Source organism: Pelmatolapia mariae, linkage group LG5 (assembly GCF_036321145.2).
Source record: "Pelmatolapia mariae isolate MD_Pm_ZW linkage group LG5, Pm_UMD_F_2, whole genome shotgun sequence".
In the NCBI taxonomy this organism is placed as follows: domain Eukaryota; kingdom Metazoa; phylum Chordata; class Actinopteri; order Cichliformes; family Cichlidae; genus Pelmatolapia; species Pelmatolapia mariae.
The window spans coordinates 21,270,878-21,297,159 of record NC_086231.1 but is presented as its reverse complement, the minus strand read 5'-3'; the positions used below and the strand labels follow the sequence as shown (position 1 = coordinate 21,297,159).

Genomic DNA, 26,282 nt, shown 5'->3' with positions numbered 1-26,282 from the left:
AAAAGTATGGAGTAAAGTGCAACAGTATATGGACGCCTACACATTACACCTACAGGAGCTGCTCAGCCATGAAAACCCATACCATGAAGCTCCTGGCACACAGTTATTGTGCTGATGTTAATGCGCAAGGAGGTTTGGAGCTCTGCAGTTATTGAGTCAGCAGAGTGTTGGTAACTTTTACACACTGTGCCCTCAGGACCCGCTCTGTAACTTTACGTGGTCTGACACTTGGTGGCTGAGTTGCTGTGGTTCCTATATCTTTCTGATTTCAATAATTGATTGTGTTGTATTTTAGGTGATCGTGGAATATCTCGCAGGATAGAAAGTGACTTGTTAAGGTGTGGCCCAATACTTTTATCCATATAATGTACTTCACTGTGTAAGGTAAACCAGTGAAAGAATAACAGAGTATAAAAGTTTCAGTAGAAGCTATAGTTTCCCATAGAGGCTGGACCATATGGTTGATATTATAATAAGAATATTAATGTGGAACCAGAAAACATTTTCCATATATCAAAAAATTAGATTATCAACTGATTATTACACTTATTTTAAGTACAGAAAATGTATGTCAACAGTCCTTTCTAAATATATTTACACATGAGTCGCAGTAAAACTTAAATCACTCAAACCTACACCCTATTTGTAAACTCTTGAAAAAAAAAAACTGTTGCTTGTCACAGTAAAGGTCAGGTAGTAACTTCATCCAAAACACCGCTCTGACCTGTTTACCGAGAACGCCTGGCTTTCCTGGGAATCCTGGGCGTCCATTTTCTCCCCTCTCTCCCGGTTCACCTGGATCTCCCTAACAAACAGTTAAGAGGACCAGATAAACAATCAAACAGACACTAATAAACAAAAACAACTGAAAGCATACACAGCAGGCCTCTCACCTTGGCACCTGGCCTTCCGCTAATACCAGCAGGCCCCTGAGGGAAAAGCATATGTTTATGTACTTTTGCTCTGAGAGGTTTGGGGATGACAACAGGTGGCACAAGGGAATGCTTCATGAATAACTGATGCTTGTGTCAGGAATTCATCACGGCAGCTGTAAACAGTGCGTCTGTGCCCTTTGTAGCTCTGATAAAGAGAAGTTAGAATGACTTACTCGCTCTCCCGGCTCTCCCTTAGGTCCTGCAACACCTGACCCTCCAGAGCCCGGAGACCCCTTACAGTATAAGAAAAAAATCAAAAGCCATTATGAGGTATGGCAAATGATGAACATTTAAAAGCAATAATTAACATATTTTTCTCACTTTCTCTCCTCTCTGCCCTGGTTCTCCCTTTTCTCCTCTTGAACCCTCAGGGCCAGATACGCCTCGCTCCCCCTGCGGGTGAACAGCGGCGCAAATTACACCCATGAACTCTGAGCGAGCTCCGCTAAAATGAAAAGTTGTAGGAGATGCGATTTTACACATTACCTGTTCTCCTTTCCTCCCTGGGAGACCTTGAACCTGGATGATTTAAATAATTCAATAAAGGCTTGTCATCATACACATAGACTGTCATGAATATTAAGTGTATATCCAAAAAAACGCATGAATAAATTAATGTATGTGATGATTTTCTCATGTCTGATTGCTCACAGTTCTCCCAGGCTCTCCTCGTGCACCTTCATTTCCCTGGGAACAGACATGTTCACTTGTTCTTTCATCTTTGCTTGGAAATTCATTACATCAGATTATGAAACATTCAAGGACAAAATCACGTTCCTATTGACCCGCTGCCTCTCATATCATTGCACTTAATTATATCAGTCTCACCTTTTCTCCTGGCGGTCCACTGGGTCCTGGTAAACCCTGTTACAAAAAGGAAACACCATTTTGTGAGACTCCTAATGCTGATGATGCAACAAGTATGAAATGGAAAGGCACACAGATGCCATTAGCCAATATAACACGGCAGTCTGTCACTTACTCTTACACCTGCTGGTCCTGGAGGGCCTGGCTTCCCTGAATCTCCCTGAGGAGGCAATTTAATTCAGAAAAGAGTGAAAAAAAATCTTTTGAAAGCACAAGATGCTAACCTTTAACTAAGACTACAAACTAAACCAGTACTCACTCTTTCTCCAGTTTCACCAGCTGGTCCTCTCTCCCCCTACAAACATACAAAGGTTCAAATTCACCATATGCTCTTTCGGTGAAAGTTTCCCTGTATTAAATCAGCACATGCAATCAACAGAGTCTTACTGCCATAGCTGCAAACACTACAACTGAAAACATTACAAACCTTTTTGGGGTGTGCTCAAATATATGTGGGTAAAACGATGCACAGCATCAGTGGTACCAATCTACTGAGCATCAGTGATATCACTAAGGTGTCTGCTGAGAGGATACTAAAAAACAGAATCCTTCCCATCTGGCAAGTGATAAAGTAGCATCATCTATCATAATTCATGACTGTTTCTTTTCTCGGGCTCTTTGATATATCATTTTATGACCTCATTACTTATTCATTCATTCTGATTTTTTTTGTGAGTAGCATAAAAGGACTACAGCTGTTACATCATCACGATTATTTTTTTTTAAATGAATGTTGAATCTTATAGAAAAGGGGCCCCAAATATTGTGAAAAGTTACCTTGATCCATATAACAGAAAGAAGAATAAACAGTGACACAAAGAAAGATTCAGTCTCATGTCATGTGACTCACCCTATCTCCCTGTGATCCAGGCTCACCTGGTTGCCCTCTGTCTCCCTATCAGGAAAGAGAGAGTGATAGAAGTCATTCTTCCGTTTAGACGTCATGGCACAAGGTTTTTTTTCCCTGCCATCGTCTTACCTTGCTGCCAATTTCTCCTGGAGGCCCACGGGGCCCCTGAAAAACGGGAACAAAATGTTCAAACCTAAATTTATCAGCTCCACTGAGGGGGTTATGAATTTATTTCTGTTTCTAATTACACTGTTTCCTAATTAGCAGGATTTCTCAACACCCAAACACGGCCATTTAGAAAGCATTTCCTCAAAACTCTGTAACTGTAAGGCACAGAAGCACACTTTTTTCACATGTATTTATCTATCTAAGCCACCTTCATCATCCAATGATTGTGTAGTCTTAACTTGTGTGTCCTGTCTGTTCTTTCTGATATTTACTGCATAAAATGGATACATCTTCATCATACTGTACTATGAGCCATGCTTTTTAAACACCTATGTGTCTGACCTACCCTGTCCCCAGGTTCCCCATTTTTGCCTGGAGGTCCAGGTTGTCCTTCGGCACTGTCACCCTGAAAAATAATCACAGGCCTGTGAAATAAACACATTGCATCACTCTTAAACCAACTCAATAGGCAACTACCTTCTCCCCTTTTCTGCCCTCAAGTCCTGCTGGTCCTGGAGGACCCCGAGATCCCTGAAGTCCTGGAATACCCTGATAATACAAAAAGCAATTAATAAATGCAAAATATGCCTTGCTTGCACGCAGATCCAACCTCCAAAACAAGTGTGTCAGCACACTGTCTGCGATTGACAGCTCTTACAGGGGAGCCCTTCTCGCCTTTCACTGCCACCCCGCTGCCTACTCCTGGAGGTCCCTGTCAGCAAAGAGAGATAAGAGGTGTGAAATCATCCTGCTCGTGTGGTCCTTCGCAGTGAAAGGACAAGCTGGTGATGGTGTGACTCACCCTCTCTCCTGGGCTTCCCTTGTCTCCCTGTAGAAAAAAGTGGAGGAGGAGAGAGAAAGACAGATTGAGAAAACAACCGGGGGAGAACGAGGATTCAGAACATTGTTACTAGGACGAAAAACTCTATAATAAGTTTCCCAAGAGACTGATGTGCGTCATGTGTATGCACACAAACTCACAGGTTGATCTGTAAAAAAAAAAAAAAAAACCTTGAAAAAACAAAGGACGTCTCTGCTGTTTTGTGTATTGTATTACCTTAAAACTAAAGCAGATTGACACAATACAATGATCTGTTAATAACAGGACATTCTTATAAAATCACTGAAGAATTGGACACTTTGCTGAGAAAGAGAAAAAAGGATGTGATTTTTCTTCATTATTTCCCAGTGGGTCACCACAGCTGATCGATCTGTCCCTTTATCCCCAGCCAGTGACCAGTGAACACTATGATAGACAGGATAATTCATGTCCAGACTTCAGACTTCTCAAAATCAAACAGCATCAGTCTCTGTTATTGAATATGAAAACTGGATTTTTAATACATTAAAAGAAAAAAAAGACCTGAGACTTTTTAAATATGGAGCTGAAAACTGAAAAGTAGAAACCTGGATAAAAACCCCAACCAAAGAAAAACTGCCCAAAGATTTCTTTACATATACAGCCAATGATTGATATTCCACTGAAGAAATATGCAGGCAGCTCAATACTACCACCATGTGTGAGACTCTGACAATAACAGTTTCTTGTTGGAGAAATGCTCCACAGAGTTCATAAAACTGTATCCAACAGCTGTTTCTCAGTAGGAATGTAAATAATGGAAAGAACTGAGTGAAAAAACTGTACCCGCCCAAGTATATAATGACCAGTATATAATAAGCTTGTATATATTAACAGAGCAAATAATCATTGCATTTGAAACTGCTGCTGTTTCCTTGTACTTGTAACAGAGCTCAGGGAAACTGACTGGGTGGTTTAAGATACGTTTTAGCACCGATATGGCAGAGAACAAAACTTCTGCACAGAAGTCAACCTGGCGGTCAGTGTTTTGCACTAGGAAAGGATGTGGGCTCATACATACATGAGACATGTATGTATGTATTACTTTTCTTTTCTTAGTAGAAGCGAAACAATGGAGGAGAAAAACCTTGACTGAAAGGCCTGGTGTTCCTGGTATTCCTGGGCGACCATCCTGGCCTCGTATCCCTGGAACTCCAGGTTCTCCTTTGGTGCCGTCCCTGCCTGGCCGACCTGATGTACCCTTGTCACACAACAAAAACTCAACTCAGTACATATGAATGATGGATGACCATACAAACCATTTTAACTACATTCTCTTCTACACATAAGATTTTACAGATGACACTTTGGCCCACTGTGGGTTTTAGGATTACACTGGCTATTTAAAAGAAGTTAAAGAATGCTGTGAATGTCAACATAAAAAACATCCTGACTGGTGTTTTTCTTACATCTGTTCCTGGAATGCCTGGTTCTCCTTTCCTCCCTGGAAGACCCCCACCACCAGATGTCACAGAACCTGGTTCACCCTAAAATATCAACAAAGTGCAGTAAACAGTGGAATAATAATACTTCAACTTTTTTCCTTTTGAAACTGGCAAAAACAAACTGAATTGAAAAAAAAAAGGTTAAGAAGTTTTTAAGCTCACCCTTTCACCTTTATCACCCTTGGGCCCCAGTGGTCCTGGTGTTCCTGGTTCACCCTAGAACAACGGAAAACAAAGGAAACGCTGCAGTTCAAACCTGGTCACCAACAACTCTCTGGTACAGGATGGCTGGGGCTACTTACTGGGTTTCCTCTGACACCAGGTAAGCCTTGTGAACCCTGTGCAGTAAAAAAATAAAAAAAAAAAAATAATAAGTAACAGTATTTTATTGACTCGCTGCTAACAAAATCATAAACAGTCAATCTGTGGGTTCCAGTCGCTCTACTCACAGGAACACCTGCATTTCCAGGGGCACCTGGTCGCCCTGGTAACCCTGGATTTCCGTCAATACCGGGAAAACCCTAAAGAGAACACGGCTCATTAGTTTGGTTCTGTTTTGGCTGGTTTGTATGGTTTAGAATGATTTCAGCTACACTTACTCGCTCTCCCTTTTCTCCTTTTACCACCAGTGAAGGGTCAATTGGGACACTTTGGCCTGGTGTTCCTGGACGACCTTCAGGGCCTCTGGGGCCATCTCTCCCAGGCAAACCATCACGACCCTGTATGAAGATTGCTAATGTCAAGAAAGAGCTAGCATGGCGGTGGACTACAAACCGACATGCAGATTTGCATTAACCATAGGCAGGCTAAAGCAACTTAAACAGCACAACCTGTGTAGATCTGCCAGTTAACACGTTCAGCTGAGCCAACACTGTTGTGGGCTGATATTGATTTGCTGGATTTGCGACTGAACCAGACTTTGTGGCCTGCCTGGACTGACTTTACACTCAATAACTGGACGCTTACTAAAATGTCACGTCAATATCCATTTGCAGTAACATTGCACTACTGCAACGCCAAACTGAATCATCAAGTTCAGTATAATTAAATGACTCACAGGCTCTCCCTTGCGTCCATCTGCACCATCTCTGCCTCTCTCACCCTGTGGGTTCAAACAAAGGAAACAGCATCTTAAAAGCTGAAGAACAAGACCACTGAAGAAAAAAAAGTGCAACTTCAGCTCTTCAATACCTTTTCTCCACGTTCTCCCTTCTCACCCTAAAAGAAAATTAAAAAATAAAACCAAAAATTTAGAAATTAAAGTATGAACGGCAACAGAAGAAAGCTCCTGCTTTTATCAGTTATATAATTAACAAGTAATTAATCAGAGCAGGGTACATCAGTCAATTTGTGGTTATAGATTATAAGACGTAAAAATACAGCATGACGGCACACAATAACTTACCCGAGGGCACTGAATGGTACACTCATCTGTACCTTGAGTAGTCTAAAAAACATCAACAGAAACAGCTAAGATTTAGACTTCAGTTGAACCTTATCACCGTTAAAATAAATGACACGTATTCACTAATGTGAGTGTTACAGATGTTTAAATAGTTAATGGAAAACTAGCTGTTTTGTTTGTCTTCTTCTTTTTTTAAGTACATGTCAGTCCAGATCACACCAAGCTTAACTCTAATTCAAGATTGTAAACAAAATATTTTTTCTGGTTTCTTCCCACCTCTTGTGCCCTGGCAATACCACAGAGCAAGTCGGCTAGATTAGATTGTAGTGTGTTCAGCTGTGCTGGATAACTTGTATACAAGAGGTTGTTGTTGCCATCTGACACAGCCTGATACAGCTCCACAGTGTCTGCCTGGTCGACACCAACAGCTAGGACTTTCACACCTAGCAAACATGCAAACAGAAAAATCAACAGTATTTGTTTGCAAGGCAAAAAAGGCATAATACAAACTATTTGTGGAATTATTTTGTAGGCATTGTTAATTAATTTAATTGTTTATTAAAATTTGATATGCCAAATACTCAGCATATCTCAGCATGATGTGCAGTGTGTCCGGCTCTGTTCAAGATGCTTTCAGATGTTTCATTCTATTAATGCTTTTCATTTATTTTTAGATTGAACACATGGCTTCCTACATTTTTACACACACTTTTGTGGTAGATATGTCCCAACTAAACTGTTCCAATTCTGTCAAATATGCTGCCTTCATAGGGACCAGGCAGTAACACCCATCCAAGTTAAAGCAAACTCCAGCTGTCATTCTATTATATTCTATTAATATTGTGACTTCATGTCAGCGATCCTCTGAAAGAAAACCTGTAGCTTTGAGACTGCTGGCTGCAAGGCTCAGGTCGTCATTGGAACGTTTGTCAGCGATGATGACAACAACACCAGGGACCCTTGGGCTCCGTCCAGCCGATGGGGTCAGGACATACTGTCTGGTGAATGTTACCGCCTCACCTGCAGCGGGAGACAGGCAATATCACAAATGTCATCGCACAAAACAAAGCAGCTGCTCAGATGGCACTCAGTAAGAACAGAAAAGGACTGTCAGAAAAGATAAGGAGAAAGACAAAAATCCCAACCGATGTTGCTCCCTGGGCTTTCATCAAAGGGTATGGACTGAATCTCTTGAAGAAGGGTGTCAGATCTGGCATGGCGATTGAGCAGGAACCATATTTTGGGTCTAGAACCATATACTACAACCCCAATCTGAAACAGATAAAAAAAAAAAAATAGCCCATAAGTAAAAGCTAAAAAAGGACTGGAAAAAAAAACCAGTTGTACATTTCCCTGATCTGTTGTGAGACTTTATTTTGACAAAAAGTACCTGTGTGTTGAGGGCTCCAGTAGTTCTGAGAGACTCTGCTGTGTTTGTGAGGAGTTCACGTAAAGGTCTTGCAAGATTAATACGATCAGTAGACGCAGGTACCAGAAACACCACATCTAGAGACCCAAGCGCACACACTGCAAACAGAGGTGTGTGTCAGGGTTAGTAAGCGATACATTCTTAAAAAAAAGCATGTGAAAGAACATGTGTTTGTTTTACCAGGGCGTCCAACTACAGAGCTTTCCCCTCCTAGTCCACTTGCAAAGTTGGGTTGCAGGCTAAATCGATATCGAAGGCCCAAACGCAGCCCGGGCACCTCATAAGAGCTAGATGAAGCAGGCAGCGTGACGGACAAGACTCGACCACTATCTGAGAAATGTGAACAGTGGGATTAAATGAAATGAATAACGTTAACAATGCAAGCATGTAGAAGTTGAAACAAAACAAAAAAGTGAACATGTATACCGCGATGCCTTACCTGATTCTTCTCTCCAACGAAGAATATATCCGGTGGCACCTTGTAAAGGACTCCAGCCCAGCCGCACAGAATCCTGGGTAACCTCTACCACTCGTAAAGTTGTGGTAGGCAATGAAGGCGGGGTATAATCACCAGCTGTGTGCATTCAGATATAGTCAGTTTATCCCATTTATCAGTCAGTTTTGTACATTTTAACGGTTTTCTGTGAAATTTGAGATTTTGCAGCAAGGCTTCACAGTACCCTGCATATTCCTGAAGGTTTATGTTAGCACCAATCAGTATTTGTGAATTACCTCTAAAACACATTTCCTGCAATTATATCCAAAAGTCAGGACTCACGTGTGGTAATGCTGACAGATACCGGAGCTCCCTCTCTGTTTTGGACTAAAGCCATGACCTGCACCTCATACTGAACTCCAGGGTCCAGCTGGTCTAAATCCACTGCTGTCACATCTCCAGCTACCAGCTGACTCCTCTCTTCACCACCTACGGCAAAACACAGAAAGGGTGAGTGATCTAAGAGAAACAAGCTTTTATAACACTTTAATATCAGAAGAGACAAAAGACGAAAAAAAAACCACACACCATCTGTTCTCCTCCAAGACACACGGTAAGATGTTGCTCCCTGCACGCCAACCCAAGTGACTCGGACAACCTCTCCGCGGCCCTCCTGGACTTGCAGTGATGTCACAGTCCCAACCGTGGACTGATCTGGTTCTGTCAGTAGGATCAGGAAAATACTAAGCGTTGTTTACTTTAAAATATTCCAAGTAATCCACACTCACAGCTAGGTTTATGTAAAAAGATACCCAGAACAACAGCTGCAAAGTGTATTTGGCTGATCTAGTGAGATACCTGTTCTGACATTTAGAACTGCAGGAGTCCCTTCTCGAGATCCAGTCAGTGTAGAAACCTGCACTGTGTAAGCCGAATCTGGCTGCAGTCCATCGATAGTGTAGGTAGAAACACTGGCATCAATGTTACGACTAGTTTCGACTCCTGCAGCGAGCAGAATATTGTTTGACACTAACACATTCCTTTATTTATTAAAGTGGTTCCATGTAAATGCATGCATTTGCTTTTAATGCAAATAATTACAAACCATCATCACGGCGCCACGTGATCTTATACCCAGTTGCCCTCGAGGAAAGTGACCACGCAATGCGTATTCTCTGAGACGTGATGTCAAGGACACGAAGTCCAGACAATAACCCACTTTGGGGATTGGTCTGAGTAGCCAGCGTGGCCACCTCTCCAACACGCTGATCAGCAACGGCTGCAACACCAATTATTAGTGCCTCATCTGGCTGCAGGCCTTCTATGGTGAAGGCCGTGAGCTCCGCTCCCAGAGTACGGGATTGTTCTGCACCTACAAAAGGGAGAACATAGGGTTACAAAAAAATCTAAATTAATCAAGCTAAAAAGAAAAAAATATAAACAATTAAGCAACAGTTAGAATTTTGTGCAAATTCTTTAGAGGCTCAGATAAAGTGAGAAACAAATAATGGAATAATACAACATAAAAGATAATATACCCTAAGATATTATATTGATATACTAATATATATAGGATAATATTTATATGCATAACACTTACTGTTGCCTTGTCTCCAAGTAACCCTGTACCCTGTTGCTCCGGTAACACCTGTCCAGGTAATTCGAATTCTCCGACTATTTGCATTTATTACTCTCAGATTAGTCACCCTTCCCACAACTTGCTCTGCAATCATTAATATAATAATTAATAAAATATAGCATGACAGTGTTTTTAAGGAAAAAACAGGGGATAAAGCCTGAACTTCACAGAGGTCCATTCAGGGTTGCAGGTTTTCAAAGATAATAAAAAAAAAACCACATCTGCCATTGAGTCATCCAAAGGCAAGTGAATGTGATGATCTTTTTGTTTGTTTGTTTGTTTTTTGTTGTTGCTGAAATTGGCAGGTAAAAGAAAGACACTGGAGAATCAGAATGTCAGTAGCTTCCTAAACTCACCTGGTTTGATATTGACAGTCACCGGGTCTCCTTCGTTTTCTCCCACCAGTGCCGTGACACTGACACCATACGAGACCCCCACTATCAGGTCTCTGAGGTCAAGGGTTGTCTGGTTTCCAGGAATGAGTCGTATTTCTTCTGTTTGCACTGACATGACATGAATCATACAGAAATTTTACCACCAATCATGTTTTTATTCATTTAGCAACAGAAGATATTGATTTGTTTTTCTTTTTAAATTACTAAGTTCAGCGTACAGTCAGTGTTCAAGATGATAACTCTGTATTGTGTGGCGCCGGCTACACCGGTCCAGCCAAGTCTGACAGTGCTGCCCAGAGACTCCACCACTCGCAGGTTGGAAACCCTTCCCACTGGCTGTTCCTCTGCAAAATCAAGGGTCAAAGTGATTCAGGCACAATCAGCATGTTTATGACCCATACAGTAAATCCAAAATCGGTTTAGGGTTCAAGGCAGACCTCTGGATGTGGTGGAGACAGGTGTGGCTTCCTCGCGACCTTCGAACAGGGTGTACAAGGTGAAGATATATTCTGTGTTTGGTTTCAGGCCTGTGAGCACAGAGTTGGTCGTGCTTCTTGGAAAGGACAGGCTCCGGACAGGGCCTCCTGAAGCACAAAAGAACAGTGAACAGGGATCAACTTTTTCTCACTCTATATATAGTATCAGTGCAGTATATGCTTTCTATTTCTTTCAATTTAAAAGTGGAGTTGGGATATAATACAATACAAAACTAAAGCTGGCAAAGTTGGGAAAAAATCATAAGAATTAATTTTTGGAATTTTGCTTTCATGGTATATGCATGTCTAACCTTCCCCCTCCCTCCACTCCAGCCGATACCCTCGAGAGGACTGAATGAGTCTCCAGGTGAGGCGGATAGAGGAGGGACTGGTGATAGCTGCTCTGAGGACCTGCTGCTCTTGACGCTCTGAGGGGAAAAAATAATACATCATGCAATATGTTTTGAAATGTTTGTATGTACATGGGATGGCTTATTACGTTCTGTAATTGCATCTTCTGTTTAGAATGGCTGCAGACTTTCCATTCTAAACCAATTTCAGTATAAATGGTGGGCGACAAACCCACTTTCAAGGTACATTTGCCATACTAGAAATTCTGTTCTTGCAGAATTACTACATGCATGGACTCCTGGAGCTTTTTTACTTCACAGTCACTGATTCACACACACATGCGCACGCAAACATGCACACACACACACACACACACACACACACACACACACACACACACACACACACACACACACACAAATATAAGAGCAACTTATTGTTTTCGTATCTTGTGCCAGGAGGACTGAAAGACGCTTCTGCACTTAAATAGTTGCCCATGATTACTGGACACCCAGTCTACCACGAGAGCTACAGCCACACACAAAGATCTATTCCCAGACACACTTCATATGGTGTCGTGATAGATTAATAAAAGGCTGAAAGTAATTCCATCGAACATGAAACTTGCCTTCTTTAAACTTGATACAAGTACAATTTTTATAGGAGTAAATAGGGTAAGTACCAGGCATTTGTTGCGAATCAAATGTACTTGATTAACTGGTCATAAGCAATTGTGAGCACCTTCATAAAAAAAAAGACGTTCAGGTCTGTTTTAACAGATTCTCACAATCTTCCCAGGACATCCTAACAAATTCAACCCCAGGTCAGACTGTGCAATGCTCAGAGAAACTGCAAAAAAAAACACCTCAGTCTCTACAGGCCTCAGCTAGCATGTTAAATTAAAGTTTATGACAGTATAATCAGAAAAAGACAGAACAAGTATGGGTTGTTTACAAGCATTGCCAGGAGAAAGCCTCTTCTCTCTAAAAAGAACATGGCAGTGTGGCTTAGGTTTGCAAAGCTGCATCTGAACAAGCCACAAGAACTCTGGAGCAGTACAGTGCACCACATTTGGTGACAACCAAACACGGCACATTAGCACAAACATCTCATACGAATGGTCAAACACAGAGGTGGAGGGGTGATTTTAGTCTCTTTTGACCATAGGACCTGGGCACCTTGCAGTCATTGAGTTAACCATAATGCCTCTGTAAATCAAAGTATTCTAAAAATAAAAGTCAAATTTGAGGCTATCTGTCCAACAGCTAAATTTGGCCATGCAACAGGACAAACACATCAGCAAAGCTACAACCAAATGTCTGACAAAAGATAATAATCAAGGTGTTGCACATTATTCTTTTTGATATAACTGGATATCTGAGTGGCTACAGAGCAAAAGTGAACATGAACATGCATGCCACTCTTAAACCATTGAAAATCCATCATTTGTACAGCAGCCAGTTGCAGTATCTTAGCCTGCATATGCAAAATGTACACGTTCGTGTCAAAACAGATCTTCGTGGTTGAGGAATCTTTTGTGAAATTGCATTAAAGCTACAGTGTCAAGAAAGCAGTGTAATGATTGACAGCTAAGTAAATCAGTAACAGATTTAATACCACACCTCCGCCCTGAGGCTGTCAATGTAGTGGACAAGAAATCATCACACAGGTCGGCAGCCACGAGACAAACAAACATGTTCTCTCCAATGCTGTGAATGAGCACAGGTCTTTTCTTGTAACTGAGCTGCAACTACATCGATGTGTGTCCGATAAAGGTCCAGAGGTCAAAGAAAAGTTTGATAATGAAAAGGTAACTTGAAGCTTACACACAAAACAAAGTGCTTAAACAGAACATGTTGTATACATCTTAGTTCTCTGATTGCAGAACTGAGCCACTAAAAAACTTTCCAGTTCTCCATTCCCATCACTCCACTGCTCAGTGTTGTTACCCACAGTGACTCAAGTAACACTGGTCCAAATGAAGAGACAACATATGGGAACTGCTCACGAGAGGCAGATGGTGTGTGTGTGTGTGTGTGTGTGTGTGTGTGTGTGTGTGTGTGTGTGTCTGTGTGAAACGAGGGCGTAGGTGTGCTACAAAATGTTCCCCAAACAAAACAGCCCTAAACAGTAACACATGTAGACATTTTAAAATAGAGATAAACCGCAAGGAGGATTTCTATCGCTGCTTTATTTTTCTCCCCATCTTCTTCCTGCTGCTGCACTTGGCAGGACAGAATAGAAGGCAGGAGCAAATTCAAACAGCATTCTTTATGACAATTAGTTGCTAGAGAAACTGGAAAGTAGATTGTTGCCCCAACTAACTGTGAGTCACTGATTGGATGAGAACAGAGGAAAAGTTTGGTGGTGTGGCAGACCACTGAAAACACGCCTACCTATCTTGAATCTGGCTGTTGTTGGAGAGGCCTCTGTGTTTCCCTCGTACAGTGGGATAATAGTAACAATGTACTCAGTATCTGGCTGGACCCCGGACAACGTGTAGAAATCGATGTCACCACCGACCTCCACGGTCTCTACATCACGACCTAAGTGAACAAAAAACAAAGACAAAAATGTAAAGATATGTGACACAGTAAATAAATGCTGTTAGAAAAAAGGATGTCTGATGTGTCCTTCGACCTGTAAACGGTCCCCAGACCAGACGGTACGCCCTCGCACCGCTGACACCTCGCCATCGCACACGAACACTGCCCTCTGACTCCGTCTCCACTGATAACTGCTGCACAACCTCAAGGCTCACTAGCACAAAAACATAAAAAGAGAGACGTGGAGATAATGTTAATATACTGAAGGTCACCACAAGGAGACAGTATCACTTAGATCAGGCACTATAATTTATCATTTTTGTGTATTTATTGCAAACTGTACCACTTATTGTATTTTACCTGCTGATTATGGTTGCTCACATTACAGGAACATTATATAGCAGCGGCAAAAGGATTAATAGCAGGCGAGAGGACGAACTCACATGTGCGGGCGTTGAGGACAGACGGGGATGCAGAGTTTCGTGGGAACAAGGGGTAGAGGCTGATGACGTACTCTGTGTCGGGCTGAAGTGACTCCAAGGTGACAGATGTGGAGCCTGCAGACAGTGACCTCTCCAACAGCTGAGCTGCCGGCTGACCTACACAAAGAAGAGCAATTAACTAATAAATGCGATCGCAAATTATACTGTGCGGTATGTTCGAACATTCAGACAGAATGTTTTTGCCTTTAGGGCCTCGCCTGTGCTTGATTAGTCTCGAGCATACTGAGAAAGGCTTTGTGCCTGTGCAGAATGTAGGTGTCTATCTTTGCCTGGTTTCACTGAATTATAAATGTCAAAAGGTGCACCGTGAACAGGTAGGAACATCACTCCATGCTGCGCATGCTCACTAGAATGCACCCATTGACGTGGCAGTGTAACCGATCAACAGGGGAGCTTAGCGTGGCATTCTTCCAGTGAAGAACTGATACTGGCACAGCATGTGGTGAGAGAAACAGCTTATATGAGCCCTCGGGGCCCACTTTTCTCTCCTGAATCACAACCTAAGCACCCACCCAGACCTCCTGACACACCCCGGTGCTATAAATGTGAGGACAAAATTACTCACAGTCCATGACATAAGCAAAAGTTTTCTCAGTCTGCCTAGCTTCATGATCAGCGATGATAAAATGTATTTGATATTTTAGGTAATTATAAGGCTATAAACATCCCAGCTGACAGCCAGTGCCTGAGGGAAGTTAGTTTACAGAAGCTAATGTTGATCACACTGAACCCATACTGCTACACACCCTTTGCATGGCCCCTGGACGCCATAAAAAGTAACAGTTACTGACTAGTGTTGACTTCTTTTCCTTTTTTTTCATAATTCTGCCAAGGTTAGCATCGTGGCAGGGCTATTCTGACATTATAGGAAAAGAACGGTTTACCAAAACAGGCAGGAAACAGAAAAAATACGTGTGTGCCTGACCTCGTGGTCCATAGGTGATTCTGTAGCCCTGGACAGGAGTTGAAGGTTGATTCCAGCCCAGAGTGAGAGAAAAGAAACCTGCTTGGACCAAGCGCAGACTGGAGACACCTGGCAATGACCCTATGTGAAGAGAAAATGGGTTATTTCATATTGCAAATGGACCGATACTTATCTAGCGCTTGTCTACTCAATCTGAGAACTCAAAGCATTTTCTTATTACAAACTTAATTCACGTATTGACACTCACATTCATAAAAGTGCTTTTTCCAATTCCTAGCCAAGCTTAAACCAACATTCAAATGCTCACACTTTGATTAATGGATGAATCAGAGACAACTGGGGTTCAGTATCTTGCCCAAGGATACTCTGACATTCATAAGTGTTTTGTCAGTCTCTTGTGTCTCTGTTGAGTCGTTCACTTTGTACTCACTGGTCCTTTGCTTGGCAGAAACAGAGTCTCCCACACTGTTGGGGTACTGGGCGATGACAGTCACCAGGTAGTCTGTTCCTGACCTTAAACCTCGTGCAGTGTAGGTCCTCTGATTGGCAGTGACACTATCCTGCAGGTTGGGACAGGGGTGATCTTTGTAAACTGACACTCCTAAAACACGTGTATGACTGAAAAATAAAAAAAATAGCTGAGCTCTGGCATCCTTCTATCATCACCATCATGCCAGGATACGCAGAAGGGAATGTAATGCTTTGCTCTGCCACACTTTAATTTTTCCTTTTCCTTGAAGAAGATCCACCCATTAGACATGTTTATACTCAGCCTGAACACACATGCTTCTTGAGCAAAGCAGGATTGAGTCTGGCTCATAAAACTGCAATTAACCGTTTCAGTGTAGGTCACATAAATGTACCTTTGCTCATTCTCTAAAATCCTTCAACACCTGAGGTCACGTTACCTCGACATCAGTGGAAGAAGACATGGGGTGAAAGAAACGTGCGAAGGAGACTTAGAAGACTCTTTTGGCAGGTGACAGCCAAAAGAATAAAACAACAAAGTTCGAAGATGAACCACAAAATGCACATTTTAAAGAAAAAGAAATATATTATATACTATTAAATGACACAAATCTTCTTTTATTATTTTTTTCCTGCTGAAGAGAAGATCCTGTATAACTCATTTCTTCCTTTTTTCTAATAAATCTTTTTGGGACCAGCATAAAATTTAATCCATCAATCACATCCAATTCACTGTCAGCTAACCTGATTAAAAAACGAATGATACAATACAGCTGTAGATGTACATTAACTAATGCAAATCAATTTATAGTGAATCTTAAACATACTATGATATAGGTAATACACTTTATAATCACTTCATAAGAAGCAGATTTTATTACAGCTGCATGATGTTCAAATGTTTAAGCTGTGCTTTTAGCACTGTGTTTTACAAAATTCTAAACACATCAGTAGTTTATGGCATTAAATGAAAAATGAACTTAAAATGTAACGTTTATGCAATCTGCTCCACTTGTCAATTATGTTGATCATTTCTTGTGAATCATCAGGTGGTGTGTAAAGGTGTATCCTATACTAAAGGAAATAATAAAGGAAGCACTTCAATCTGATTATTTGGTCACACCCCTGAACTCACCTGACGCATTTCTGCTATGACTGGTTGACCCAGGCCAGTGAGTGGCACGTGCTGGATCACATAGGCACTCACAGGGCCCCCTGCAGGACTCCATCGGAACCTCAGAGAGTCAGACGTCTGGCCTGTGAACTGCAGGTTGGATGGACCAACAAACGCCTCTAAGAAGAGAGGAGACACGGTTAAAATCACATGCAGTTTTACAATAATTGTGACAGTTTAATTTCTTTGAATTCTAATGTTAAGCATACCATCGCTAGCATAATCGCCTCCTGCTTTCGAGCAAACTTGAGAGTTCACAAGAGGAAGCAGCGTGTTCAGCAGTTTGAAGTCCCCAACAAAGAAGGTAAAATCACTGCTGGGTTGGGACGAGATCTGAGCCAGTTCATTCCTGTCTGCACTCTTTATGCCTGTTAAAAACAAAATAGTTGTCAAAGAAAACAAAGCACTTCACCTGAAGCTCTGGTAAAATTCCAGATTATTCAGAATAACTGAGGAAATACTGCAGATAAAACACACACCAACTGCAAAAACATGAACTCCCTGACTGCGCAGCTTCTGTGCTGGCTCGTTCACATTGTCCTGTGACTTCCCATCTGTGATTAGGATCATGATCTGAAAGTTAAAGAGGGTCCATAGATAAAATTAGCTAGAACTGCTACATTGAATAGATAATAATTTATCAATCGTAATGGTATAGCTACTCCTTAGACCTTTGGAACATCCCGAACAGAGGCGGGGTTGAAGAAGTTATCAGAGGCAAACTTAAGGCCGGCACCAGTGCGCGTGTTTCCACCTTTATAGTTTATATTCTGGACAGCGTTGACAAGCTCAGTGCCATTCAGGTAGGCAGTCAAGGTGAACTCGACTCTGATGATGGAAAAATGTGCATTAATATACAATTCTGCACCTGCCGTGTGTTATTTAGGGTTTGTTTTTTTTTAATTATTCTCAGTCACCTCGAGGTGTCACTGTACTGTACAACACCGAACCGAATCCCTGACTCGCCCACGGAGCTGGCGAATGGCTTTACAATTCCAGCCATAAAGCCCTTAACCTGCAGGAAGTTAGGTCGGCCAATACTGGAAGAGCCATCAACCAGGAAAACTATATCTGCAGCTTGTACATTATCACACCTGTCTGATGGACATAAAGGACAAGAATTAGAAACAGAAACACAAAACATTATGTCTGCCAGGGTAGATGTGACAGTAAGGTAAAGTGAAGTTAATTCAAACAAAAGGCATTTTACCCTGAGCTTCAGCGTGTTTCACAGAGCACAGCAGGACAGTTACAGTGAAAACCCAACTCCACATCTTCACAACCTGGGACACACAAAGGACAGGTAATATTATTATTAATATCATCTCTAAAAACAGTCTGAACAAATTACAAACTGTATATAGATATTTTAATATCATCTTCATTTCTGTTAACCACTATCTATTAATAGTAAACATCAACACTGAAAATCCGGTTTCTGCTGACTGCCACTTTCTTGTTCAGCTGGATTTCATTAGTCATTTGTTCCATAGCATAATTTGTGGGTAGTTCAATCCAGTAATTTGTCTGCATTTTCTTAGGATTCTAGTCATTGTTCCTGCCTATACCTGTTCTGACCTACCTGACAGCCTTTATTTCTTGTTAGCCTCATTACTTTGAACATGTTTTCCTGTAACACAAACACGTGAGGTCTCTTTTCTTATACCAGCCTGTCCTGCAGTCCAGGTTTTGCACTGCACTAAGAAGCTCTCACACCTGGTGAGAAAGTGTCCAAATACCTACCACCCCATGTTACCTCATGGACTATTAATGTTATTCATCATCACTGAAGAGACCACTACATGAACACATTACGTGAACAAGAAGCCCTGAAAGAAAGCATTGTGCATGCATTTTTTTTTTAGCTAGTAACCTTTTATATATGACTGAGTGTTGTTTTAAAAGTCCTTGATATTATAGTGAATGATGACCTCAGAGAAAAACCCACAAAAACCTGTAAATCTGAAAAAAGTAAATACTATATATAGCTCAGTTAACTAATACCAACCCTTAAACAACAAGATTTACATGGTATATTTTTTTATTTTTTTACTTGTCATATTCTTGCATGTCTCTCACTAGGTATGGACTCCAAAAAGCAACAGACTGATCTCTATGAGTCCACCTCTTGCATTCAGCAGTGCAGCGGTTTCCAGTAAAACAGCTAACAACCACAAAGGGAGAGAACAGCTAAAGATCGACAACACAGAGTGGCGTATTTCACATCGACAGCTTTTCTTAATATGTTGGCAAGTGAGTTGACATGACTAAACAGCTTAGGTGGATTGTTTCACTATTACCTGTCTCATGCTAGCTCCACTCCGCATGCAGTGTGTGTGTATGGTGAGTAGGTGCACTCACAGTGAGAGCAGGCAAAGGAGAAGCAAGCATTACTTCAAATGACAGCAGCAGACAGTGAGCTGAGCCACCCTGGACAATTTGTAATTTTACTCATACGATAGCAATTCAGTAAATTTATATTCTTATATGTTTTAGTTTGTTGCACTTTATTTATTAAAGTAGGAAAAGCAATGTTTAAGTCAAGCCTGATGTTGCTTTAACATAAAAGAGCATTAAGATAGCTGCTTAAAAGGTTCAATCTAAGATACAACATGTCAGGTGGAAATTATTAATATTTAATATATTTTATTATGTGACAATATTGCACAGGCTCCTTTAGTTATTGTTAAAGTGTTAAGCAGTTATTGTTGCAAATTTCTTTTAAATATTGTGATATCATTTTGAGGTTATATCACCGACCCCTACCAGAGGCTATCCATCTTTTACATACACTCTACGGACCTCTGTGCATGTTGATCCTAAAAGAATAAAATGCAACCACCCATCCATTTGCTTCCACTTATCCTTGCTAATGATGGAGCCTCTCCCAGCTGTCATGGGGTAGGAGGCAGGGTATACCCTGGAAAGATCACCGACCCACGGCACATTCAAACCCACAGTCAATTTAGAATCATGCATGCCTTTGAACTGTAAGATGAAGCGTGGGTAACCAGAGGATACCCATCCAGACACAGCGAAAACATGCACACTTCATGCAGAAAGGCCACAAACTAACTGGAGCGTTTGAACCCAGAACTTTTTAGCTCACAGCAAGAAAGTCTGCATTCATTCTGTGTCAAACAAGACTTCCTGTTCATGTTTCTAATTTACACAAGAGTTTGAATTTTTTTTTTTAACAGCTGTCCTTCTCATTCTCTTCCCTCCACACACACTTCACATAGCATGCATATTCAGAGCATACATGCTTCTGTACATGTGATCATGCATCAAACACCATCAAACACATGCATCTTTGCTCAAAGGATAGTGGTCAGAAAAGACTATTTTTTACAGCGAGCCTCAGATCCACTCTTAAACTTCACTAGTGTAACTCATGTTGGAGTTTGGCCATAAAGAAGCTTTAACGTATTTTTTCTCCATATTCCTCTTTGGCCACTGTATGTCTGGAACGCAGATGTCAGATCCTTACAGACAATATGCACCATTCTGGAAAAAATCCAACAGATCCTTGATTCACTTGCAGACCGTCTTGCAGCATTCCTATTCTCTACAATGTATCTCACTGTTACCATGTTTTGCTCATAAGAAATTTCCAATATGATTTTGGCGACAGCTTTTTTTAGGTGAAGAAATTCATTCTGGATGTGGAGTATTCATTTTCATGAAAACCTTTGATTCATCTTTGACGCAGTCAGGCACAGCATTAAAGTTACTGAAAATAGCTGACAGATGTTGAGCCAAAGACAGAAACATCAGATCTACTCTGTAGGGATATGGTAGCTAAAGTAAACACACAATACAATGAAGGAAACATGAAAAAAAACATTTAAGTGGATCAAACCAATTACATATGTTGGTGGCAGGACAGCATCAGACTGAAGTGATTTTCTGAGCCTCTAAATGAATGTAAAGAACAGTAACATCGTCTGACATTTGGAGACTTTTATAGCTTGGTATTTTGTTGCAACACTGACCAAAACCAGACTGACTATCAACGAGCTTTGGTCAGAGCTAACCCACATGAAAGACACATGCTGCCAGACTTGATAAGACTCACAATAAACAGAAAACTTTTGCAGTACTTTGAGTATCAAAGTTACTTCTTATTTTAACCCTTACCATAAATAGAATGTGTTACCTTTTAAATTCATTAGGATACAACTATTTTCTAATAATTGGAATTTAAATTAGTCTAAGCCTTGATCTGTCAGAAGCAAGCAGTAACCTCCTAAACCGAAAAATACTAAAGGCTACAACTTCTTGACTAGCTCCAAAAGACACATAATCAACAGAGAGTGCTATTTTAAAAAGCCCCAAAAAACAGAATTGAAACCCATGTTTAAAAGGTTGGAACAATAGAGGTCTACGCATAATTATCCCCTTAGAAAGTAGCTTAAATTTATCGGTGTGGCTGCTTTGATTGATTGGTGGTTCATCCAAATATAGTCACTCCTGGCTGTGAACACAATTAACATTAGAGGCAGCCAAAGCTTCATTAAAGTTGAAGCTTCGATTTTTGCTTTGCTTTTCAGTTTTTATTATGTTGTTTGTTTAGGTAAATTTATTTATTTATTTTTTTGGTATGCAAGTTTTTCAAGATCTGGAATATTAATATGTCTATGTCTGCCTTACTTAGAAAGTACTTGGGGTAAACTGCTGTTTTAAATGCACTGCATAATTAAAAGTGACTTGACCTGATGTGACTTCAACCTGGGGAGTCCACAACCAATGGGTGACACCACAGTGGCTATGTCCACCTTTAATTTACACTCTGTGGTCTGATGGTCACAAACTGCCATTTTGATTTATGACAGAATGTAAACTAGTCATATGATTGGTTAAATAACATACATGTATTCTTACTAAATGCAGTTTAAGATCTTGTAGCCGCACCTGAGGTAGCTGGTAAAATTCCACATTGAAAGAAAGCTTTTATTATCATCAGATTGCCACACCCAGTTTCACAGCAGAGGCTTGCTCAGACTTCAAATAATCTAGTTACAGTTTATGTAAAGTCCAACAAAGAGTGCATCAACTTTAAGGTTATTCTTTAACATCTATAACCTCGTTTTGATTCAAATGTGCACTTTTCTAGGTACTTCTGGAGGAAAGTTTGCATTTCACGGTTCCTGATGTGCACACATGTTTAACTGCAGCAACTCTGAAACCACAAATCCCTTCTTAATACCTACCAACACCACCTCTAAAGCTCACTAGTAGATTCTGCTGTAATTATCTACTGTAAATACATCAGGACTCATGCATTTCTACAATAACACTTGACTACTTTCACACATTCTGCACAGATCTGCTAAATACTGTTCAGTGAAATTATTTTAAAAATGAAAAGAGACAAAAAAATATTCAAGAATCTAAAGTTAGATAATAACCATTAAGACACACAACGTTGAGTTTTTCTAATGTTCAAACACTGCTTGAGGCCAGAAGCTCATAATCACTGATAAATGTTTTTTCCTTAAGCAAGAGTTTATTTTTGTCCCAAACACATCACACATCACACACAGGAAGCTTAATATGTACCAAATGTAACCCCTCTTTCCCTTTTCAAAAATCAAAGCATCTATTTTGAGGCTCTTACACCTACAAATTTAAATTATGTACCGTTAACTCCTACCTTTTATGTTATATTTTTCACTGTAGGAAATCTATAGAAGTTCTGTTTATTGCTGGTTTTGTAAGCCAAGTTTTGAGACTATAGTCTATATTCCCAGCCTTTTCTAAAGTACAGTGGCTAACTTACCACTTTGTAATGTGATTTAAGATGTCACCAAACACGCCATCTTATGACTAAAAGTTGCACTAAATGTTAAATGGACTACAAACAATGGATTTTTCTTCTTTTTGCTATTCCCACGATACACTCACAAACCCTTTTCTGTTTTCAGGCACAAATCTGTTCACATAAAGTCCTGGTAGAAATACTTCCAAGTAATTACTGCCAATTTACAAGCCAATTGTGGGGTGACCTATTTCTGAATGTTTTTTTGATAGATGTTCATCAAGTCTATATTAACAAAGTGTCTAGTCTGGCTTCCACACTTGGAATGTTTAAATTATGAACTGGCTTATGGGCATGACCACACCCATGACTAGCCACTTGGCAAATAAACCAGTCAAGAGGGTTAAAGGGTCAAAAGCTCAGAAGCTGACTGCTTCTTCTTCTTTCTAAATCTGGTGTTTCTAAATCTGGTGTTACACTGTCTTTGTTTTGGGGTTTTTTGCAGTTTTTGCACATTGCACTTTATATAGTCCTGTGTTGATTGTCTGTTATATATTATATGTGGCACCATGGTCTTGGAGAAACATGTCTCATTTCACTGTGTACTGTACATGGTTAGAACGACAATAAAGCAACTTGACTTGACTTGAAGTCATTTTTAAAAAGAAAAAGTAATGTGTGCATAACAGCACTAACAGAGGAAGTAAAAGACATTTAAACCTGTGGAAATTGTTTAATACTCATCCTAAAGCTTCTGTTGGAAGTTTGTACAGGAGCTAGACTATGCTTTCTAAAAGCTATGCTTTTAGTAGAGATGCCATTCTCCCAGGGGGGCAGCGGGCCACAGGCCACTGTGCTGTGACAGAGTGCAGGATTGTGTAAGAGCCAGCATAACATCAGCCTAGGGGACAGAGAGCGACACAAGTGAACAAGGGGATGGAAGGATCAAATAGGGTGGAAATATCACAGTAAATTACTCAAAGTCTCGAGCTAAAATGCTCACATCAGGATCTTGTGTACTTTGTACCCAAAAGTTGATCTTGGCAACTACAGCCAAACGGTGCTCCGAGGCCATTAGGGAATTAAAACAAAGAGGGAGGGCTAATGCAGACTTCTTTGACCCCTGGAGTCAAATATATCATCTCCCACTTCCAACAATAATGGTTTCTTTAACCAAACAAAACAAAAACCTTGTAACAGCAACTTCTGAATATTATCCATGACCCCTTGTTGTAACAAGTTTCAAAATAAGCTCCAGTCGTATCCTCCTATTTAAGCATTTCACTAGCTTTGTATTACTATTATCAAAAGCCAGACTGACTGCATCAGAGAAATGACAACATTCAATGAGAAGTTATCCGTCTCATTCAAGAGCATTAATGGACTGAGACAAGTCAAATTCACAGGGCTTATAGTTGGTTTAATCCAACATAAACACAGAGAAAGAGAAACCTAAGCACAAGTAAAAATGGGCCATTGTTCATAAAATTGTTTAAAGCGTCGCTCCTAAAGCAACTTTCTCTTCCTAAAACCTGAATAGAAAATGCTGGACAATGCACACATTAAGCACACGCGGTAACTAGCAGCAGCAGGCCTTACTTGGGATGACACACTTGGGATGAGTCCAGAGACATCCACTACCACAGTGGCACGCCAAAAAAGTTAACCAGGCATGGCTGCAGCAATGCAGCAAATTAAAAGGAGAGAGAGCGAGAAAGTATCAGGGTGCATGTGAGGCTGTGAGGAAGACTCTAATCACTCCTTATAAATATTTTCAGGCATTTTTTTTCCCTTAATTCAGATACATCAGGGGATTTTTTTTCTTTGCTGTTGTCTGAGCCAAACCACAGCAAAGAAAAGGATGTCCTCAGAAGTAGTACAGACAGTTGAAACCAATCAAGATACAAAAGGCTGAGGAGGAAACGTAGGAGGGAGATTCTTTTGCAGCATCATGCTGTAATAATGGCCTCTCGTTATAAAAGTTCAGCTGAGGTCAAGATGTTATGAACATCTAGTTCAACTAATGGACAGATTTTGTGTCAGAGCAAAATTATTTTCTTTCATTCAAAAGGCAGTGGTGCTTACGATTTATTAAGACTCCTGTGCCTGATTCTCATTATCATACAGAATACAGAAAAGCCAAGCATTTAAAAACACTTGTAATTATGAGAAGGGTGAAAATTAGGTGATGAATGTTCTGGATGTTCTTGTGCCAACTGAAGCATTTTTTTTCTGACGGCAAAGCGATGGGCTTAAAGGGGCGGTGTACTGGCAACAGTTTGGGTAATTCCCCGTTTGCACAGTTGCCGCTTACCAGACTGCAAGGTGTGCAGAGCAAGTTAATGCAGTGCACACATGCATAGCATTCTTATATAGACTGCCATTTGTAGTCTTCAGTGTAGAAATGCATGCAAGCTGTGCACGAACTGCACCCAAGCACAAGGGCTCCCACAGTTTCCACTTATCTTACCTGGGGATCTCTTCTCCTTGCACCCGACTGCAGCCTGCCGCTCCCCACCTTTCCACCTGTGGCATATCCACCAGCCCTGGATCTCCGTGAAGTATTTTGACCACACAGACGAGAATCACAATCCCGGCGTCCAAAGTCACAACTTCAAAAAGGTAAAAAGCAATCCAGTGGAGCTCAAACGCCCAGATCCTGTTGCTGCATCCCGGTGGAGGACCGTCAGATGTGAACGCTATTTCTGAATCCCGAGGCAGCGCTGTTCAGCGTGGGCTGAACTCAAGCAGGAGCAGAACAGTCCAGACTTGCTCGGATGCCTGAAGGGGAGTCCTGAGCTCTCCCTTTCTGCTGCCTTTTTTTTAAACCCCATTCTCTTTGACTGTCGTCCCTCCCTGTTGCTGACTGAAAAGCAGCCCATGCAACCGTTTACATGTGAAAAGTAATCTCGTTACTTCTACCTGGAAAACTTCTGGTCACATGATTTTTATCCAGCTGTAGAAAAAGTTATGTGCACCGGTGGTAATATCACAAAAAAACAAACAAACAAAAAAAAACAATATATGACTAGTACTTAATGAAATATTTAGTTAAACTGAAAAATGTGTAACCAGTGATCTCAGACTCTACATTAAAACTCCTCAACAAAACAAAAACTGTAATAAAAAACAGCCTTTCTATGCCTGTACCTTGACGTGGTGCTAATGATGCTCACTTGTAAGAAGGCTAGCTGCTAAACAGCTTTTTAACCAGGCTGCTGCAACTTTATTTCGGGGGATTTGTGGAGTTTGTTTATTATGAAAACAAAGTTAAAAGATTTTAAATGAGGCTTTGCTTAAAAGGAAATGCAGAAGAGTTTCCCAGAAGGCTCCAAAAATAAACATGTAATTATGTCAGGAGTAACTTGGATAGGCAAACCCTCATGAAATTTGCTTACAGACACATAGTAATATAACAAATTATGTATAGCACAGTAGAAACCATATGTTTATTTTATTATTCCTATGTGCTTATAAACCTTATTATAACCCTTTTATTCATTTTTAGGCTAGAAATACTTACTTTACTACAAAAATAAATAAGATTTTAAAAAATAAAAATGCCTATAGGTCAGAGAAACCTGCGATATAATGACATTCCCACGATATAAATTTACAGATAAATCTTGTGAAACAAGACAGCAAGTGCA

General features: G+C 40.7%; 1 protein-coding gene across 1 annotated transcript in view; it reads right to left on the bottom strand.

Moving 5' to 3' along the window:
* The window catches only part of col7a1 (collagen, type VII, alpha 1), a 66,523-nt gene extending 41,293 nt beyond the window's left edge, over positions 1 to 25,230 (bottom strand). Inside the window, exons 1-51 of the mRNA XM_063474161.1 lie at positions 25,103 to 25,230; positions 18,082 to 18,154; positions 17,789 to 17,969; positions 17,543 to 17,699; positions 17,351 to 17,444; positions 17,081 to 17,239; positions 16,833 to 16,990; positions 15,660 to 15,789; positions 15,230 to 15,349; positions 14,245 to 14,400; positions 13,896 to 14,015; positions 13,652 to 13,801; positions 11,216 to 11,332; positions 10,866 to 11,012; positions 10,647 to 10,772; positions 10,390 to 10,536; positions 9,995 to 10,117; positions 9,500 to 9,766; positions 9,253 to 9,396; positions 8,983 to 9,114; positions 8,737 to 8,883; positions 8,398 to 8,532; positions 8,139 to 8,288; positions 7,920 to 8,056; positions 7,675 to 7,801; positions 7,406 to 7,549; positions 6,806 to 6,972; positions 6,530 to 6,571; positions 6,316 to 6,342; positions 6,182 to 6,226; positions 5,724 to 5,843; positions 5,574 to 5,645; positions 5,427 to 5,462; positions 5,287 to 5,340; positions 5,089 to 5,166; positions 4,767 to 4,880; positions 3,623 to 3,649; positions 3,479 to 3,532; positions 3,298 to 3,369; positions 3,167 to 3,226; positions 2,782 to 2,817; positions 2,653 to 2,697; positions 2,062 to 2,097; positions 1,918 to 1,962; positions 1,764 to 1,799; positions 1,587 to 1,622; positions 1,422 to 1,454; positions 1,257 to 1,328; positions 1,109 to 1,168; positions 894 to 929; positions 725 to 805 (exon numbers count right to left, since the gene is read on the bottom strand). Coding sequence (XP_063330231.1) covers positions 725 to 805; positions 894 to 929; positions 1,109 to 1,168; positions 1,257 to 1,328; positions 1,422 to 1,454; positions 1,587 to 1,622; positions 1,764 to 1,799; positions 1,918 to 1,962; positions 2,062 to 2,097; positions 2,653 to 2,697; positions 2,782 to 2,817; positions 3,167 to 3,226; positions 3,298 to 3,369; positions 3,479 to 3,532; positions 3,623 to 3,649; positions 4,767 to 4,880; positions 5,089 to 5,166; positions 5,287 to 5,340; positions 5,427 to 5,462; positions 5,574 to 5,645; positions 5,724 to 5,843; positions 6,182 to 6,226; positions 6,316 to 6,342; positions 6,530 to 6,571; positions 6,806 to 6,972; positions 7,406 to 7,549; positions 7,675 to 7,801; positions 7,920 to 8,056; positions 8,139 to 8,288; positions 8,398 to 8,532; positions 8,737 to 8,883; positions 8,983 to 9,114; positions 9,253 to 9,396; positions 9,500 to 9,766; positions 9,995 to 10,117; positions 10,390 to 10,536; positions 10,647 to 10,772; positions 10,866 to 11,012; positions 11,216 to 11,332; positions 13,652 to 13,801; positions 13,896 to 14,015; positions 14,245 to 14,400; positions 15,230 to 15,349; positions 15,660 to 15,789; positions 16,833 to 16,990; positions 17,081 to 17,239; positions 17,351 to 17,444; positions 17,543 to 17,699; positions 17,789 to 17,969; positions 18,082 to 18,145 — 5,016 coding nt within the window. The 5' untranslated portion in view covers positions 18,146 to 18,154; positions 25,103 to 25,230. The remainder of the gene's footprint in view (positions 1 to 724; positions 806 to 893; positions 930 to 1,108; positions 1,169 to 1,256; positions 1,329 to 1,421; positions 1,455 to 1,586; positions 1,623 to 1,763; positions 1,800 to 1,917; positions 1,963 to 2,061; positions 2,098 to 2,652; positions 2,698 to 2,781; positions 2,818 to 3,166; positions 3,227 to 3,297; positions 3,370 to 3,478; positions 3,533 to 3,622; positions 3,650 to 4,766; positions 4,881 to 5,088; positions 5,167 to 5,286; positions 5,341 to 5,426; positions 5,463 to 5,573; positions 5,646 to 5,723; positions 5,844 to 6,181; positions 6,227 to 6,315; positions 6,343 to 6,529; positions 6,572 to 6,805; positions 6,973 to 7,405; positions 7,550 to 7,674; positions 7,802 to 7,919; positions 8,057 to 8,138; positions 8,289 to 8,397; positions 8,533 to 8,736; positions 8,884 to 8,982; positions 9,115 to 9,252; positions 9,397 to 9,499; positions 9,767 to 9,994; positions 10,118 to 10,389; positions 10,537 to 10,646; positions 10,773 to 10,865; positions 11,013 to 11,215; positions 11,333 to 13,651; positions 13,802 to 13,895; positions 14,016 to 14,244; positions 14,401 to 15,229; positions 15,350 to 15,659; positions 15,790 to 16,832; positions 16,991 to 17,080; positions 17,240 to 17,350; positions 17,445 to 17,542; positions 17,700 to 17,788; positions 17,970 to 18,081; positions 18,155 to 25,102) is intronic.
* Between the last annotated feature and the right edge of the window lie 1,052 nt (positions 25,231 to 26,282).